At 41.4% G+C, this 17,218-nt stretch overlaps 1 protein-coding gene across 4 annotated transcripts in view; it reads right to left on the bottom strand.

Moving 5' to 3' along the window:
- The window catches only part of LOC311098931 (mitogen-activated protein kinase 8-like), a 29,346-nt gene extending 12,578 nt beyond the window's left edge, over window positions 1–16,768 (bottom strand). For 2 of the 4 annotated variants that reach the window (XM_084139484.1, XM_084139481.1), the window contains exons 1-9: window positions 16,603–16,765; window positions 8,422–8,600; window positions 4,529–4,658; window positions 4,043–4,101; window positions 3,419–3,557; window positions 1,934–2,099; window positions 855–926; window positions 367–549; window positions 140–264 (exon numbers count right to left, since the gene is read on the bottom strand). In XM_084139484.1, the coding sequence (XP_083995610.1) occupies window positions 140–264; window positions 367–549; window positions 855–926; window positions 1,934–2,099; window positions 3,419–3,557; window positions 4,043–4,101; window positions 4,529–4,658; window positions 8,422–8,549 (1,002 nt within the window). In that variant the 5' untranslated portion in view covers window positions 8,550–8,600; window positions 16,603–16,765. Of the gene's footprint in view, window positions 1–139; window positions 265–366; window positions 550–854; window positions 927–1,933; window positions 2,100–3,418; window positions 3,558–4,042; window positions 4,102–4,528; window positions 4,659–8,421; window positions 8,601–14,427; window positions 14,568–16,602 lie in introns of all 4 variants that reach the window. The other 2 variants (XM_084139482.1, XM_084139483.1) reach the window with 2 other exon arrangements.
- Between the last annotated feature and the right edge of the window lie 450 nt (window positions 16,769–17,218).

Raw genomic sequence — 17,218 nt, 5'->3', positions numbered from 1 at the left:
GGAGAAGAGAGGGAAGAAAGGTTCATCCCTACATCAAACCATCAACCATAGTTCACTCTTCTGACTAAAAGTGTCAACCGTGTTGGTCCAATTTCCAAGTTCCCCCTCCAATAGATTGTACCATGTGTTAAACACTTACCGCCTCCACTTCTGCTGGGTCGTACCACACGTTGATATAGGGGTGTTTCAGGGCCTCGTCCACCGAGATCCTCTTAGACGAGTCGATCACCAACATCTTAGACAGCAGGTCTCTGGCCTGGCTCGCTGGAAGTGGAAAGATAATATAATTCATACCAGCACGCACACACACGCACACCACACACACACCCTACCCACACACAAACACACACACTCCATTTCCAGTACCTTTCAGTTTGTTGTGTTCTGAGTCTGCAGGGAAGAGGACGTCAGGGAAGAGTTTGTCAAAGCTGTATCCTGCGTAACACGGCCTGTTCTCTACGTACGTCCTCACTGATTGGTTGAGCTTCATCAGGAACTCCTGGGGCGGAGTCCCAAGCTGCTCTATCACCTTGTTCCACTGGTCAATGTCTGAGCAGGGGGAGTTAGGGAAACACTACACACAGACATAGCCTTCTCCACAGACACACATAACTATGTTAGAAAACTACTGTTCCAGAACTATTCCTGTTTTCTAGAACTATCTCTGTGTATTGGCAGAAGCTTAGGTGGTTATGGGCAGGGGGGATGGGAGTATGGGTGTATTTGGATATGGTGGGTATTGTAGTGGGTAGAGTGCAAAAGGAGTGCTTCACGGGGCGGTGGTTGATGGTAAAAACAAGGTAAAAACACACAAACATGGTGAAATGATAACACTGTAAAAGAGGAAAGGATACGGTCAGTGCCTGGGAACAACACACTACCTCTGACCATCTCAGCCACAATACAGCCCACTGACCACACGTCCACTGCACGATGAATGAAGGGATGACATGCAAACACAATGGAGAGAAAAAATGAAGAACAGATTAAGGAAATGAGAGAGGAATATGACTGAATTACAAAAAATTTACAACACAAATAATCAGACACATGAAACTGAAAATGGAAAGAGGGATACATCTGGTGAATGAAGGAGAAAAAGGAAAGTATGAATAAGTAAATTGGGTGAATGAGAGTGAAAATGGATGCGGCATGCAGCATCTGCCAGTCTCCAGGCACAGAGCCCTCTGTCACATGGGAAGGAAAAGGCAGGAAATCAGGACGTGAAATAAATGTCCATCTCGTAAACTGAGAGACTGAAGAGAAATGGCCCCATGGAGGAGGCAAACTGGTTTATTTCGGCAGGAGACGATTCACAGCCAAAAGCACCAAGGATACAGTCCCTTCCTGGGAACAGGATTTTGTGGCGGACCATTTCTGCCAGAATACACCCCACAGACCATATGTCCACTGTTACAACATAGACAGGAGAAGGGGTGGGGGGTTAGCTGTTAGTAGTTAGTAAAGAGACCATTGTTTCTCATTGTGCACAACTTTCCCAGAGGCTTGAAGAGAAGTGGATGGCTAGTGTACAAGCTGGCAAGAAAGCGGTGTTGTTATTGATGTTATTTCCATGATTTATAAAAAAAATTAAAACATAAATGTAATGAAAACAGTACTGTTATTGTTGTCATTAGCTAGGTTTACATCCAATTGGCGACAGATTTTCATGAGAATATAAAAAAATCTGCATAAAAACAATATGCGTATTTTCCTACCAGAGATGTGTTTCCATCAAATTGACTTAAAGTTAAATGGGTTTCCATATATATTTGTGCATGAAGGCATTTCCACCTCCACTTCTCGCATAATTGATTTTACAGACACAAAAAGATCCCACCTTGTCTAGCATATTTTGTTTTGTCGACATTTGGAAAGTTTACCAACAAATCTGCTGTTTCCAACAGGCCTTTCTTGATTGACAGGTACTGACCGTTGGCCTGGTAGCCCATCCCCAGTATGACCTCAGGTGCTCTGTAGTATCTGGTCACTACGTAGGGGGTCATCAGCAGACCTGTAGCCGCCGTCCGAGCCAAGCCAAAGTCCAAGATCTTCAACGTACAGTCTGACTTCACCACGATGTTACTGGGCTTTAGATCCTAGAGGAGGGACAAGGAGAGAACATCATCATTGTCATCATCATCATCATCATCAATAGCAGCAGCATATTTTAAGGCCCAGACACAGCGAATATTGTCTGTAGCCTGCGCAGTGTGTTCCAGAGCATTTTTTACTAAAAGATTATGGCAGACAATCCCATCAGAGAGCATTATTGGCCGTCTTGGCAGTTTGTTTTAGATATTATAGTAAGGGAACAACATGCTCCCCAAACAATGAGAGAGGCAGATGGGGGACATCAGTGAAGCTATGTAGGGGTATAGGAATGTCGTCATCATAATATTATAAAACAGGGCATCATCCATATTCATCACCATCTTAACAACAGTAATGAGTCACTCCATTTTAACTACAGTTACTGAGTAGTGAGTCATCTTTCACAGATTTGCATGTACGCTAACGGCCTGGTCGTATGACATGCAAAGCAGTTACATTATTCTAGAATCTAGATTAATCTCAGAATGATCTCGGTGGTTATTTGGTTTTTCCCATCCTTGTCTAAACTTTACATGCTCCATTGGGCCAAGCATGTATCCCAAATGGCACTCTATCACTCCCTATACATTGCACTTATTTGACCAGAGCCAGGAATAGGGTGCCATTTTGGACGCAATCCCAGTCATTAAAGCTAAATGAGTGTTTAGATCATTAGCAGGTTCCTCCTGCTCTCATCAAAGCTCTGACATGGGTTACTGTAAATCTGGGCTTTTAGCTTACAGTATTTTATTTGGAAATACAACAATGCCCCAGAAATTATATAATGAAGAGCTTTGCTACATTATTAGCTTAGTGTTACCCAGTATGAGCCATACCCTGTGTCTACCTGTTAGCTTAGTGTTAGCTGTGTCTACCTATTAGCTTAGTGTTAGCGGGTATGAACCATATCCTGTGTCTATCTATTCACTTAGAGTTAGCATGTATGAGCCATACCCTGTGTCTACCTGTTGACTTAGTGTTAGCGGGTGTGAACCATACCCTGTGTCTACCTGTTAGCTTAGTGTTAGCGGGTGTGAACCATATCCTGTGTCTACCTATTAGCTTAGAGTTAGCATGCATGAGCCATACCCTGTGTCTACCTGTTACCTTAGTGTTAGCGGGTGTGAACCATACCCTGTGTCTACCTGTTAGCTTAGTGTTAGCGGGTGTGAACCATACCCTGTGTCTACCTGATAGCTTAGTGTTAGCAGGTGTGAACCATATCCTGTGTCTACCTATTAGCTTAGAGTTAGCATTTATGAGCCATACCCAGTGTCTACCTGTTAGCTTAGCGTTAGTGTGTATGAGCCAGTATGAGCCGTACCCTGTGTATGATGCCGGCAGCGTGGAGGTGTTTGATGCCACACAGCATCTGGTAGAGCAGGTAGGACAACCTCTCATGGTCCAACTCCATCTGAATCACCTGACACAGGTTGGCATCCATCAGCTCCATCACAATGTATCTACACAGATAGGAAGAGAAATGAGAATACACACATGCTTGCGTGTACACATAAGTGTACACACACACACACACAAGCACAGACACACACAGGCGCAGACACACACACAAACCGAGCAGGCGCACACACCCGCATCTGTGGAGCCAGCTGGAAGGCTTAAACAGAGAGAGATACAGTATGCAGAGAGATTTCAGACAGTTATTCTGGTAATAGCTGAGTAATTCTTTCATTGATGACAGACAGGGCCAATTCAAAGATCATCCTATGATCCTCCTATGTCTTAATTCCTAACAGCATGTAATCATTTTACAATGTCAAAGGTTTATCATGTTATTATACATTTTACATTTTAGTCATTTAGCAGACGCTCTTATCCAGAGCGACTTACAGTTAGTGAGTGCATACATTTTTAAGGAGCATTTCCACTGAGGATTTACCCCAGTGTTTTACCCAAAAGGCTCAGACTTTTCTAATAATGTACTTACACATCTGCAAATTCTTCTAATGATTTTTGTGGGCTGAATACGTTTAATAGGCCAATGATCTGTAAAGGTAACAACATGAACACACGAGTCAAACAGGATGCTTGCTAGATTAGTTTCCTCAATATAAGGAAAACAGTCCTTCATCATAACACATGTTTGTAATCAAGTCATTTTCAAATGTATTATGCAATATAACAATACAAAATATCAAAACGGGTAACTGCAGTCCTGGAAGCTGGTTGAATTAATCTGCATTTTAGCTGTGTGTATATTCACTATATGGGCTACCAAAGCAAATGCCTGTTTACTGTTCCTTCTGAAGTACCATTATGCATTCATAAAATAATATTCTTACTGTTCCTTTCCTCTCTATGTCCAGCCAGGCCATTCATACACAAAATAGAGGATAACTGTCATAGAGTCATATCTAGAATATAATAAAACAGCAAGAAGAAGTAACTGACCAGTGATGGTAGGCAGACTTACATTTTTGTGATTGACACATTTCATTAACACCAGTTCTCTGTACGCTCTCTTGGCATGCGTCTGGTTCTGGAACGGCCGACTTAACTTCTTAATCGCCACATTTCTCTCGAGGTTGTGGTCATATGCTGAACTGAAAAAGCAAGACCAAGAGCATGACATACATTAACACATCCGTAACAATAGGGTGATACAGACTGTAGGAAATAGGAATTTAAATGGATGTCTGATTTGTGTTTATTTCATTGGATCTTTTACAGCATGTGACCTTGAAACATTCCATGGTCCATTGTGCCATTGATGGACCAGCTTTGGCATCAACCTCCATTGATTAAGCACCACAGTATTATGACAAATTCAAACTGGGGTACTTTGGTATGTAGCTTTACATTTTATGTTACCTTGGAAACTAATTGAATCTCAAATTAAAGTATTTCATGGGGCAACAAAAAAAAGCTGAAAAACTCTAGCAAAAAGGATTTAAAAACAATACATGGCAACACTTTATTTTGTATCCCGTTGTTTACTGGTAATTACCTAGTACAACCCGCTGTTAAAACAGTAAGTAACTAGTATATGACAGGCAGAAAATATGAGGGCCACCACTTAGTAAATGAAAAATGTAGAAACATTTATTGTGGGGCTTACTTTTCCCCATCAAGGCAAACGGAAGGATGAACTTATTTTCTGGGCATTTATTTTCTGGGGCATTTTATTAGAAATAGTAAAAAAACGGCCTCCCGAGTGACGCAGCGGTCTAAGATACTGCATCGCAGTGCTTGAGGCGTCACTACAGACCCGGGTTCGATCCCGGGCTGTGTCACAACCGGCCGTGACCGGGAGTCCCATAGGGCAGCGCACAATTGGCCCAGCGTCGTCCGGGTTAGGGGAGGGTTTGGCTGGGAGGGCTTTACTTGGCTCATCGCAGTCTAGCGACACCTTGTGTTGGGCCGGGCGCCTGCAGGCTGGTCGTCAGTTGAACAGTGTTTCCTCTGACACATTGGTGAGGCTGGCTTCCGGGTTAGGCGGGCAGGTGTTAAGGAGCGCGGTTTGGCGGGTCATGTTTCTGAGGACGCATGACTTGACCTTTGCCTCTCCCGAGCCTGTTGGGGAGTTGCAGCGATGAAACAAGATCGTAATTGGATCACGAAATTGGGGAGAAAAAGTGGGTAAAATACAAAATAAATATATCATTTATATATACAGTACCAGTCAAATGTTTGGACACACCTACTCATTCAAGGGTTTTTCTTTATTTTTACTATTTTCTACATTATAGAATAATAGTGAAGACATCAAAACTATGAAATAACACATATGGAATCATGTAGTAACCAAAAAAGGGTTAAATCCAAATATATTTGAGATTTGAGATTCTTCAAATAGCCACCCTTTGCCTTGATGACAGCTTTGCACACTCTTGGCATTCTCTCAACCAGCTTCATGAGGTAGTCACCTGGAATGCATTTCAATTAACAGGGGTGCCTTCTTAAAAGTTAATTTGTGGAATTTCTTTCCTTCTTAATGCATTTGAACCAATCAGTTGTGTTGTGACAAGGTATACAGAAGATAGCCCTATTTGGTAAAAGACCAAGTCCATATTATGGCAAGAACAGCTCAAATAAGCAAAGAGAAACGACAGTCCATCATTACTTTAAGACATGAAGGTCAGTCAATACGGAAAATGTCAAGAACTTTGAAAGTTTCTTCAAGTGCAGTCGCAAAAACCATCAAGCACTATGATGAAACTGACGTCTCTTCCCGTTGCTCCCCTCCGGCGCTCTGATTTGCCGGTTTACTGAGCCACCGGTCTGAGCGCACCACCTCGGCAACACCGGAATGGAAACCCAACGCACCTGCACCTCATCATCTCATCACCACCCCTATATAGCCCTGGACTGTTCAGTGTTGTGTTGTGTGTGATTGTTAGTGTCATGTCGTGTACTCGCTCTTTGTTGTTCTCTTGCTCAATGTTAAGTAAGCATTTACATTGTTGATTCCTGCATCTGCGTCCTGCTTCTTCGTATCCTCAGTACTCGTCACAAAATCACACACCAATCACGAAGATGGATGCAGCAGGTAATCCTCCTGGAGTTTCCCAAATCCTCGACCAGCACCAGCAGCAGATTGCCCAGCTGAACGCCGCCATGCAGGAAGTGCTCCAAATGCTGCATAAACTGACCATCGCTCCGGTTCCACCTCAGGGAGCGGCGAGTGCACCCAGTCCACCTCCTCCCGTGCTATCACCAACGTCTGAGGGACCCCTCGCCCTGCCGGAGCGCTATGACGAGAAAACAACTAAATGTATAGGCTTCCTGCTACAGGTCTCACAGTATCTGGCGCTTTCGCACGGTGGCTGCGTCTTCCGGCTGGAATGAGCGTGCTCTGCGCACGGCCTTCAGGAGAGGCTTATGGGAGGACATCACGACGGAACTGGCAATATTGGGACGACGAGATGGACCTTGATACCGTCATCACCACGTCCATTCGTCTTGATGAGATGTTGAGAGACCGACGTCGTTTCCAACACCACCCGGAGCCTCGAGGCTCACCCCTCTGCTGCAGAGGATAAGTTCATTAAAGTTACCAGCCTCAGAAATTGCAGCCCAAATAAATGCTTCACAGAGTTCAAGTAACTAAAGGACACCAATAAGAAGAAGATACTTGCTTGGGCCAAGAAACAAGAGCAATGGACATTAGACCGGTGGAAATGTGTCCTTTGGTCTGGAGTCCAAATTGGAGATTTTTGGTTCCAACCGCTGCATCTTTGTGAGACGCGGTGTGGGTGAACGGATGATCTCCGCATGTGTAGTTCCCACCGTAAAGCATGGAGGAGGTGTTATGGTGTGGGGGTGCTTTGCTGGTGACACTGTCTGTGGTTTATTTAGAATTCAAGGCACACTTAACCAGCATGGCTTCCACAGCATTCTGCAGCGATACGCCATCCCATCTGGTTTGGGCTTAGTGTGACTATAATTTATTTTTCAACAGGACAATGACCCAACACACCTCCAGGCTGTGTAAGGGCTATTTTACCAAGAAGGAGAGTGATGGAGTGCTGCATCAGATGACCTGGCCTCCACAATCCCCCAACCAAATTGAGATGGTTTGGGATGAGTCGGACCGCAGAGTGAAGGACAAGCAGCCAACAAGTGCTCAGCATATGTGGGAAATCCTTCAAGACTGTTGGAAAAGCATTCCAGGTGAAGCTGGTTGAGAGAATGCCAAGAGTGTGCAAAGCTGTCATCAAGGCAAAGGGTGGCTATTTCAAGAATCTAAAATATAAATATATTTTGATTTGTTTAACACTTTTTTGGTTACTACATGATTCCATATGTGTTATTTCATAGTTTTAATGTCTTCACTATTATTCTACAATGTAGAAAATAGTAAAAATAAAGAACAACCCTTGAATGAGTAGGTGTGTCCAAACTTTTGACTGGTACTGTATATCGTTAAAAACATGAAGAACAAACCCCAACGCATTTTGGCCTTGTCAGCCTTCATCAGGGCGTAAAGGTTTGAGTGCCCACATGAGGGCTCTATAAATCACCTTTGGGTGGCACAATAACCAATAAGAAAACATGTCACATAAACAAAATAACAAATGAAACAAGGGTGTGAACCTAAAGTAAATTATTTATGAATAATAAAAATAGCAACATAAATGTCAAAGATAGCATAAACAACAAAAATATATACACAAAAATGACTATGCCAATCCAACAATTTTCGTTTACTAAGTGGTGACCTTCCCTTTGTTTCTTCTGCTAGTCATAGACTACCCTTTTCAAAAAGTACCTTGTACCAAGTCTCCATGGTCTTACAGTTTTTCTTTAACCAGCACATTGTTTTTTCTTCTCAGTAACTAGTAATTGCATAGTGATTACACTTACCAGACGATTCCCTGTGCTCCTGAGCCGATGGGCCTTAGATTCTGGTAGCGTTTCAGAACTGTGAAGGTGGAATCTCCGACATCTAAACTGTAGAGCTCCCTTTCTCCTCCTCGCTTGTTTCTATTCATGATGAAACCTTGAGGAGCTGCTTTGTGGGCATCCAAACTATGCTCTCTGGACTATGGACCCACATGCACGCACACACACACGCACACACACACACACACAAATGTACACACGCATGCACACACACAACACACAGAAAGAGAAAGAGCGATAGAATAAAAATAATTTAGGATACAGAACACAGGTAGCTACAGTCTGTTCTGAAGTGCATGTTTTTAGCTTTAAATATCAAATCTGCATTAGGGGAAAGAGCGCTACTGTTCGCCCCAGCGCCTTTGTTATTGTTTTTGTTTTGTTGACTAGAACGAAGGGGAGGAGCTTTCGGCAGTCCTATCGCACATGTTATGATGTCAGAGAGAAAGAAAACAGTGTTTGTTGTTTGCAGTAACTTCTTTGTTGTTGTAATATCCCAAACATACTTGCCAGTTTCACCAATTAAGGATTCCAGCTTTAACCTATTCCTCTTATTAACCCTATCCAATGCTACCGTTTTCCTGTTTAAAGGCCCAGTGCAGTCAAAAACTTGATTTTCCTGTTACATGTAAGTGATGACAAAAAACTAACTGTAATCAGTTACTTTACCAGTTACTTTTCCAGCAAAAATATGGTAATCACATTGGAGATATTTCTGAAAAAAATAGATGATTACTTGTAGGATTACTTTTAAATTCAGAAAGGATGTTTGGTCCTTATCTATATTTCCATATTTCCAAGTCCTATTCTTGAAGATAAAGGGGTATTAAATTAATTGGAATGACCTGACTGGAAATCTGACAGACTTTGATTTTGTAAAGATAGGTAAAGATATAGCCTAATCATATTATTCTCTGTATTAAAGTAGAAGGCAATGGGTTAGAAGAAGCCTACATAACCAACCCAAGTAAAATGCAACATCCATTTATGGCCAGTTATGTCAAATCTAACATTGATTTATCCTGCAATAGATGTCGTTCAATTGGTAATATTCATTTTTGTATTCTTCTAATGGGAAAGTAATCTAAAAGTAACTGAGTTTGGGTAATCCAAAAGTTACGTTACTGATAAAAAAGTTGGACAGGTAACTGTAATGGATTACATTTAGAAAGTAACCTACCCAACCCTGCTGGTGACATCAACAGGCGGTAAATTAGTTAATAGACCAATAAGATAGTTCCAAACCTCTTTGCCAATAACAGATAGTTTTCAGTTTTCCCCTCCCCACTCAGATCACTCAGTCCTATCAAAATTATTGCTAAAGAGTCATTACACTCCAAAATCAGATGATCAGACGTTTTCAAACCTCAAAAGCGATCTTCTCTTCAGATAAGTCCACATCCCAGGCAATCTGTTTTGTAGAAGGACCTACAGTGTATATGCCACAATCCAAAATGAATAGAGAAGATAAGCACAATGCAATTTACAGATCTGCGGTGCTAATCTTTACCATTCATTTGTTGGTTGAGGTATATACATTATATATTGCTGCCTTACATTTAATTTTCCTTACAGATCTACATAAACTACTCCACATTTTCAAAGTGTAAGACATTTTTTAGACATTTGCTGAAATTAATAAAACATAAAAAACTAATATATTGTGAATGCGTAAGTCTGTGTGTGAAGAGCAAATATTTTCAAATTAATGCACAACATTTATTGAATGGTGTCCACCTGTTCGCATAAGTAGTGGTTCTCATGATTTAAGAATAGTTTACCCTGTCTTTGTATGGTCCCTCTGTTAGATAGTGATATTCAAACAATGACTCAATCTCAGAGCCACCAATTAGTTTTAAAAACATGTCAGGTGATACATTTTTAGACAGGCACATATCAGGGGAGGTTACGAAATAATTCCAAGACACTGAATATCCCTTTAAGTATGGTCAAATAGGGTAAATAATCTGTAGTTGGTGTATCGTATCACCCTGGCACTGTGAGGATCTGGCCATCCTTCCTAACTGAGCTGTAGGAGAGAATGGAAACTGCTCAGGGATATCACTATGAGGCCAAAGATGATTTTAAAACAGCCACAGAGTTCATTGGCTGAGTGGAGAGAAAACTGCATGGACCAACAGCATTGCATTAACTCCACATTACTGGCCTGTTTGACAGAAAGAAAAGAAGCTAAAGAAATCAATTCCAAATCATCACTCCTGTTTGAAACATGGCGCTTTAGTTATACCTCAAGACAGCATGGCAAAATATTTAACTTTTTGGCCTAAATGAACAACTTAAGTTTGGGCCAAATCTAACACATCACGGAGTGAAATCCTCTATATTTTCAAGAATTGTGGTGGCAGCATCATGTTACAGGTATGCCTGTCACAGGCAGGGACTGGGAAGTTTTGTCAGGCCCAAAATAAATATGAAAGGGGCCAAGCTCAGGTAAAAACTTAGAGGAAATCCTGCCTCAGTCTTTTGAATACCTAACAGTTTTATTTATAATTTTAATATTTGAATTTATTTTAGAAAATCTCAAATTTTTATTTCACTTTGAAAATGTGGAGTAGGTTGTGTAAATCAGTAGAAAAAAATCGAATTTAATCCCTTTTTATATTTAAGTATAATAAGGCAGCAAAATGTGACACCTGTGGGTGTGAAAACGTACTAGGCACTGTAGCTAGATCTAACTGGATGGCATGGGATGTGGATTCATCTTGACTACTTTTGTGGTCTGAAACACCTGACAAAATGTTAATTTTGAGTGTAATGTCCCTTTAACTCTACAAACATGAGGTGGGAGAATATAATATCATCAGAAGCTACTGGACTGAGTGTGAACCATACACTCAGAAAAAAAAAGTGCTATCTAGAACGTAAAAGGGTTCTTCGGCTGTCCCATAGGAGAACCCTTTGAATAACCTTTTTTGGTTCCAGGTACAAACCTTTTGGTTCTACCTGGAACCCAAAAGGGTTATTTCTACCTGAAACCAAAAAGGGTTCTCCTATAAGGACAGCCAAATACCCCTTTTGAAACCCTTTTTTTCTTAGAGTGTAGGTGGTCTACATCTCTCACCACATTAGTATATGAACCATCAGCCTAAGAATATCTTCTTCAGGGCTCAGGGTCCAATTGGATGAGGTCATACTGATATTGACCTCCCAATGGGTGTTTACGATCTTCACCCTGTGGTGATTTCTGTGGAAAATGTTACGAGATGTCAGACATGTGACATGCAATCTTCTCTTCTTTCTCTCTCCTTGAGTAATTAGAGAGATATATGCTGTATATTTTCTCTCTCTCTCCTTCTCGCTTATTGTATTTTCTTTCTCTCATTTCCCCCTCTCTTCTATCCTGTCTCTGATCTAAGTATTCATTCCTGTCTTAAACCCAGTCTGGACTGGACTACATCCCAGAGACATTGGCCTGATTTGACTACATTGAAAATATGTCCTTCGTTACCATTGGATAGGTAACAGCAGGGTCCACTATATATCTTTCACCTATCGTATCATGTCAAATCAGTGATTACCATCCATTTTGAAATACATCCTTCTTTACCATTGAAGGTAACAGCCATTAAGGGTTCCACTAGCTTTCACCTATCTTATCATGTCAAAACGGTGATTTCCCCAAGGAAGGGAGGACAGAAACATGCATTGTGATTAGTCCATCATTATAAGGGCTAAATATGATTCAGCCCATGTGGTTTCCTCTTACATCCTGTCTGTGTCGCTAATGTCACACTTGTGCATAAGAGACATCAAAGTCAAAGTAAACACACGCACACTCAGAGATTCACACCCACCCACCCATTGGTCTTAAATACATCTAAAACTAAAAGCATGGTATTTGGTAAAAAAAATTCTCTAAGACCTAAACCTCAGCTGGAGTTGTGTATAAAGGGTGTGACCCTTGAGCAAGTTGAGGAAGCTAAACTCCTAGGTATAACATTGGATGACAAAGTTGTTGTGAAGGTGGGGAGGGGTACAGTGAGGGAAAAAAGTATTTGATCCCCTGCTGATTTTGTACGTTTGCCCACTGACAAAGAAATGATCAGTCTATAATTGTAATGGTAGGTTTATTTGAACAGTGAGAGACAGAATAACAACAAAAAAATCCAGAAAAACGCATGTCAAAAATGTTATAAATTGATTTGCATTTTAATGAGGGAAATAGGTATTTGACCCCCTCTCAATCAGAAAGATTTCTGGCTCCCAGGTGTCTTTTATACAGGTAACGAGCTGAGATTAGGAGCACACTCTTAAAGGGAGTGCTCCTAATTTCAGCTTGTTACCTGTATAAAAGACACCTGTCCACAGAAGCAATCAATCAGAATCCAAACTCTCCACCATGGCCAAGACCAGAGAGCTCTCCAAGGATGTCAGGGACAAGATTGTAGACCTACACAAGGCTGGAATGGGCTACAAGACCATCGCCAAGCAGCTTGGTGAGAAGGTGACAACAGTTGGTGCGATTATTCGCAAATGGAAGAAACACAAAATAACTGTCAATCTCCCTCGGCCTGGGGCTCCATGCAAGATCTCACCTCGTGGAGTTGCAATGATCATGAGAACGGTGAGGAATCAGCCCAGAAATACACGGGAGGATCTTGTCAATGATCTCAAGGCAGCTGGGACCATAGTCACCAAGAAAACAATTGGTAACACACTACGCCGTGAAGGACTGATATCCTGCAGCGCCCGCAAGGTCCCCCTGCTCAAGAAAGCACATATACATGCCCGTCTGAAGTTTGCCAATGAACATCTGAATGATTCAGAGGAGAACTGGGTGAAAGTGTTGTGGTCAGATGAGACCAAAATGGAGCTCTTTGGCATCAACTCAACTCGCCGTGTTTGGAGGAGGAGGAATGCTGCCTATGACCCCAAGAACACCATCCCCACCATCAAACATGGAGGTGGAAACATTATGCTTTGGGGGTGTTTTTCTGCTAAGGGGACAGGACAACTTCACTGCATCAAAGGGACGATGGACGGGGCCATGTACCGTCAAATCTTGGGTGAGAACCTCCTTCCCTCAGCCAGGGCATTGAAAATGGGTAGTGGATGGGTATTCCAGCATGACAATGACCCAAAACACACGGCCAAGGCAACAAAGGAGTGATTCAAGAAGAAGCACATGAAGGTCCTGGAGTGGCCTAGCCAGTCTCCAGACCTTAATCCCATAGAAAATCTGTGGAGGGAGCTGAATGTTTGAGTTGCCAAACGTCAGCCTCATACCTTAATGACTTGGAGAATATCTGCAAAGAGGAATGGGACAAAATCCTTCCTGAGGTGTGTGCAAAGCTGGTGGCCAACTACAAGAAACGTCTGACCTCTGTGATTGCCAACAAGGGTTTTGCCACCAAGTACTAAGTCATGTTTTGCAGAGGGGTCAAATACTTATTTCCCTCATTAAAATGCAAATCAATTTATAACATTTTTGATGTGCGTTTTTCTTGATTTTGTTGTTGTTATTCTGTCTCTCACTGTTCAAATAAACCTACCATTAAAATTATAGACTGATCATTTCTTTGTTAGTGGGCAAACGTACAAAATCAGCAGAGGATCAAATACTTTTTTCCCTCACTGTATGTCTGTTATAAAAATATGTTCTGCATTTTTTACACAAAAATCAACTGTACTAGTTGTTCAGGCTCTGGTATTGTCCCATCTTGATTACTGTCCTGTAATATGGTCAAGCGCAGCAAAAAAATACCTAGTAAAGCTGCAGCTGGCTCAAAACAGAGCAGCAGGCCCTTAACTGCACATACAGAACTAACATCAACAACATGCATGCCAGTATTTCCTGGTTGAGGGTTGATGAGAGACTAACTGTGTGCTTCTCTTCTAGTTTTCATGAGAAGTATTACTGTAATGAAAATGTCAGATTGTCTGCATAATCAAATAACATTAATCTCAGACACTCATACATACCCCAAAAGACATACTCATACATACCCCACAAGATATACCACCAGGGGTCTCTTCACAGTCCCCAAGTCCAAAATGAATTCACGGCAACGCACAGTATTATACAGAGCCATAATCGCATGGAACTCCCTTCCATCTCCAATTACTCAAGCAAACAGCAAAATTACCTTTAAAAAAATGCACACACAGACATTATTTTTTTGTTGTATTGTTTGTACTATTATTATTATTAATTTTTTTGTATTGTTTGTATATCATTGTATTTTACATTTGTGTGACTGTCCTTGTCTATCAGGTGTATCAGTGTTTTGTTACTTGTCATGTTTTGTGTTTTTTCTGGACCCCAGGAAGAATCGCTGCTGATTTGGCAAAAGCTAATGGGGAACCGAATAAACTATACACACACACACACACATACACACACACACACACACACACACACACACACACACAAACACACACAAATCCCCTGCACAGTGTCACATTATAATCACACCATTCCGTGTAGCTCAGTTGGTAGAGCATGGCGCTTGCAACACCAGGGTTGTGGGTTCGATTCCCACGGGGGGCCAGTATGAAAAAAATAAAATGAAAAGAAATGTATGCACTCACTAACTATAAGTCGCTCTGGACAAGAGCGTCTGCTAAAATGTAAAAAAATATCAATCATCAGACGGATCAGCTGGGTGGATGGAGTGTGGTGCTTAGCTGTACTGTTTTTAGCTGTAGGTTGTATACCTGCATGGGTCATATACAGTTACTAACATGCATATTTAGTGTAAGCCCGAATGAATAAATGAACAATTGCTGTATAATGATTTACAAACACACTATGGTTAATGAATTAAGCGTAACCTTGTGTAGCCAACATTATGCTATAACAATGGAGCTAGTGCTACTTAGCTCTTGGGTGTTGTCAGTTACTGTAAGTTGCAGTCACCAGTAAACAGTAATACCTGCTAATGTGTTACAGTGACTGTTTATTGTGAGTAATCAGTATGAGACAAAAGGATGAATATTGGCTATAACTGCAGTATCTACAGCCCTGGAATTACAGTAAGCGACCCTCCACTTCAGCATCCACTCCAGTGTCATTACTGATGAACTGTGTTCATAATGAACATGATAAACAGCCCCTCAACACTGGCAGTCAATCCTGAACCCCACCCATAGGAACTGACTATAGCCTACATCTGTCAAAACATCCATCATCATTAATCTCATCTCAAACTATTAATACAGTATAACTGAGCAATGAATAACACTGGAACATACACAGAAAGCATCTGATTTAATTCCTAAATAGAACATTCCTTCTGTATATAATATAGAATAATACATTGTTTACATGTGGCATTGCCTATATAGGCCTAAGTCTTACATTTTTTATTGACATTTTAATATTATATGTGGAATAGATCATAAAATGCTATAGGCCTATTTTGGCACCAGGCTATATGTAAATACTAGGCCTATACTATCCAACGGTTATTGTACCCTAATTATATCCCAGGCATAGCTGTCTTTCTCACCTAATTGATTGTACACTCAATGAACAATGTCGTAGACTATGGTGTTGCCAAAACTTCAAGAATGGCAGAGGGAAGATTCTAGGGCTTAGGCTATACATTGACCATTCAGGTGTTGACCATTCAGATTGTTTAAAACCAATAGTGATCAATTGCTATAAATGGCCCTGACAAGCCCCAGTGTGTTAATACCGTCATAATAACCTTGGCCAGCCGACCCTTTACCGCTATACGCCCCTTACGGTGGCTGTGGCTGCCAGGTAAAAAAAAAAAAACACTAGCGCCTTGACAATATGATGATAATATGACGATAACCAACCTCGCTAAAATGTAGCAAGTAAGTCTATAATTCCCAAGCAGGCATTTTGGTAATAGCCTGGTTATTACAGCCTGTATGTAGCCTATGCGATGAGTTATTAGCCTACACATACGGAAAAGCCTATTTTGAGCACTATTCTATGCCAATCCAACAATCGAATATATCGTGGTAGCCTTTACTGTTACATTGAATCATGGACAAGTAGGCTATTAGCTGAATAGGATAGAATACATTGCACCATTATAATATATTGACAACAACCCGCATCTGTAGTTGCGTGCGGCGCGGCGCAAACGACCCTCCCCCACAGCTAAACAATGCTATGGACAGCGGCGCGGAACCGTAAGCGCTTACCTCCGTCAACAAAATACAGAATGATCACTTCTCGATTCTCCACAATAGTCCGCGTCCTTGACGATGAATTCAGTTTATTTATAAGGATAATACAATTATCGCTATTATGTTGTCAAGCTACAAAACATGACCTCACCGAATTCACTACGCTCTCTGCATTGACAGGCCGTGCGCGCACTGCAGAAGACATGCGTACCACGTCACTCAAGCCCTACACATCCGTAACATCGGAGCTACCAAGAGGAAGAGGTGAAGCGAGAGGTTTCACTCCGACCAAAATCGGTCGACGAACATAAGCCCACAAAGTGAGGATTTTTTTGTATTGGAGGTCAATGAGAGAGTGTCAATTTGGTCAGAAAAACATTGAATTGATAATTTGCACATTAGGCTTATTTGATAGAATGTACGTTTCTTAATAGTTAGGTTGTTGGTTCTGAATGCACTGATATAAGTGGACGCACGTGGCATTTCGACAACTTACCGAAAAACGACTTTATACCGGAGTTGTGCCTGTTGTCATAAAAATAGATAGAGGACTCATCATGGATATAACCATTTTAGTATGGACGTTGACATTGAGGGCTTCCACCATTTTCAATTAGTTAACTGGGTGGAG

The sequence above is a fragment of the Coregonus lavaretus genome (genome assembly GCF_964263955.1).
Source record: "Coregonus lavaretus genome assembly, chromosome: 1".
NCBI lineage: Eukaryota > Metazoa > Chordata > Actinopteri > Salmoniformes > Salmonidae > Coregonus > Coregonus lavaretus.
Note: the sequence above shows the minus strand (reverse complement) of the source record. Positions and strands in the feature narration are given on the sequence as shown.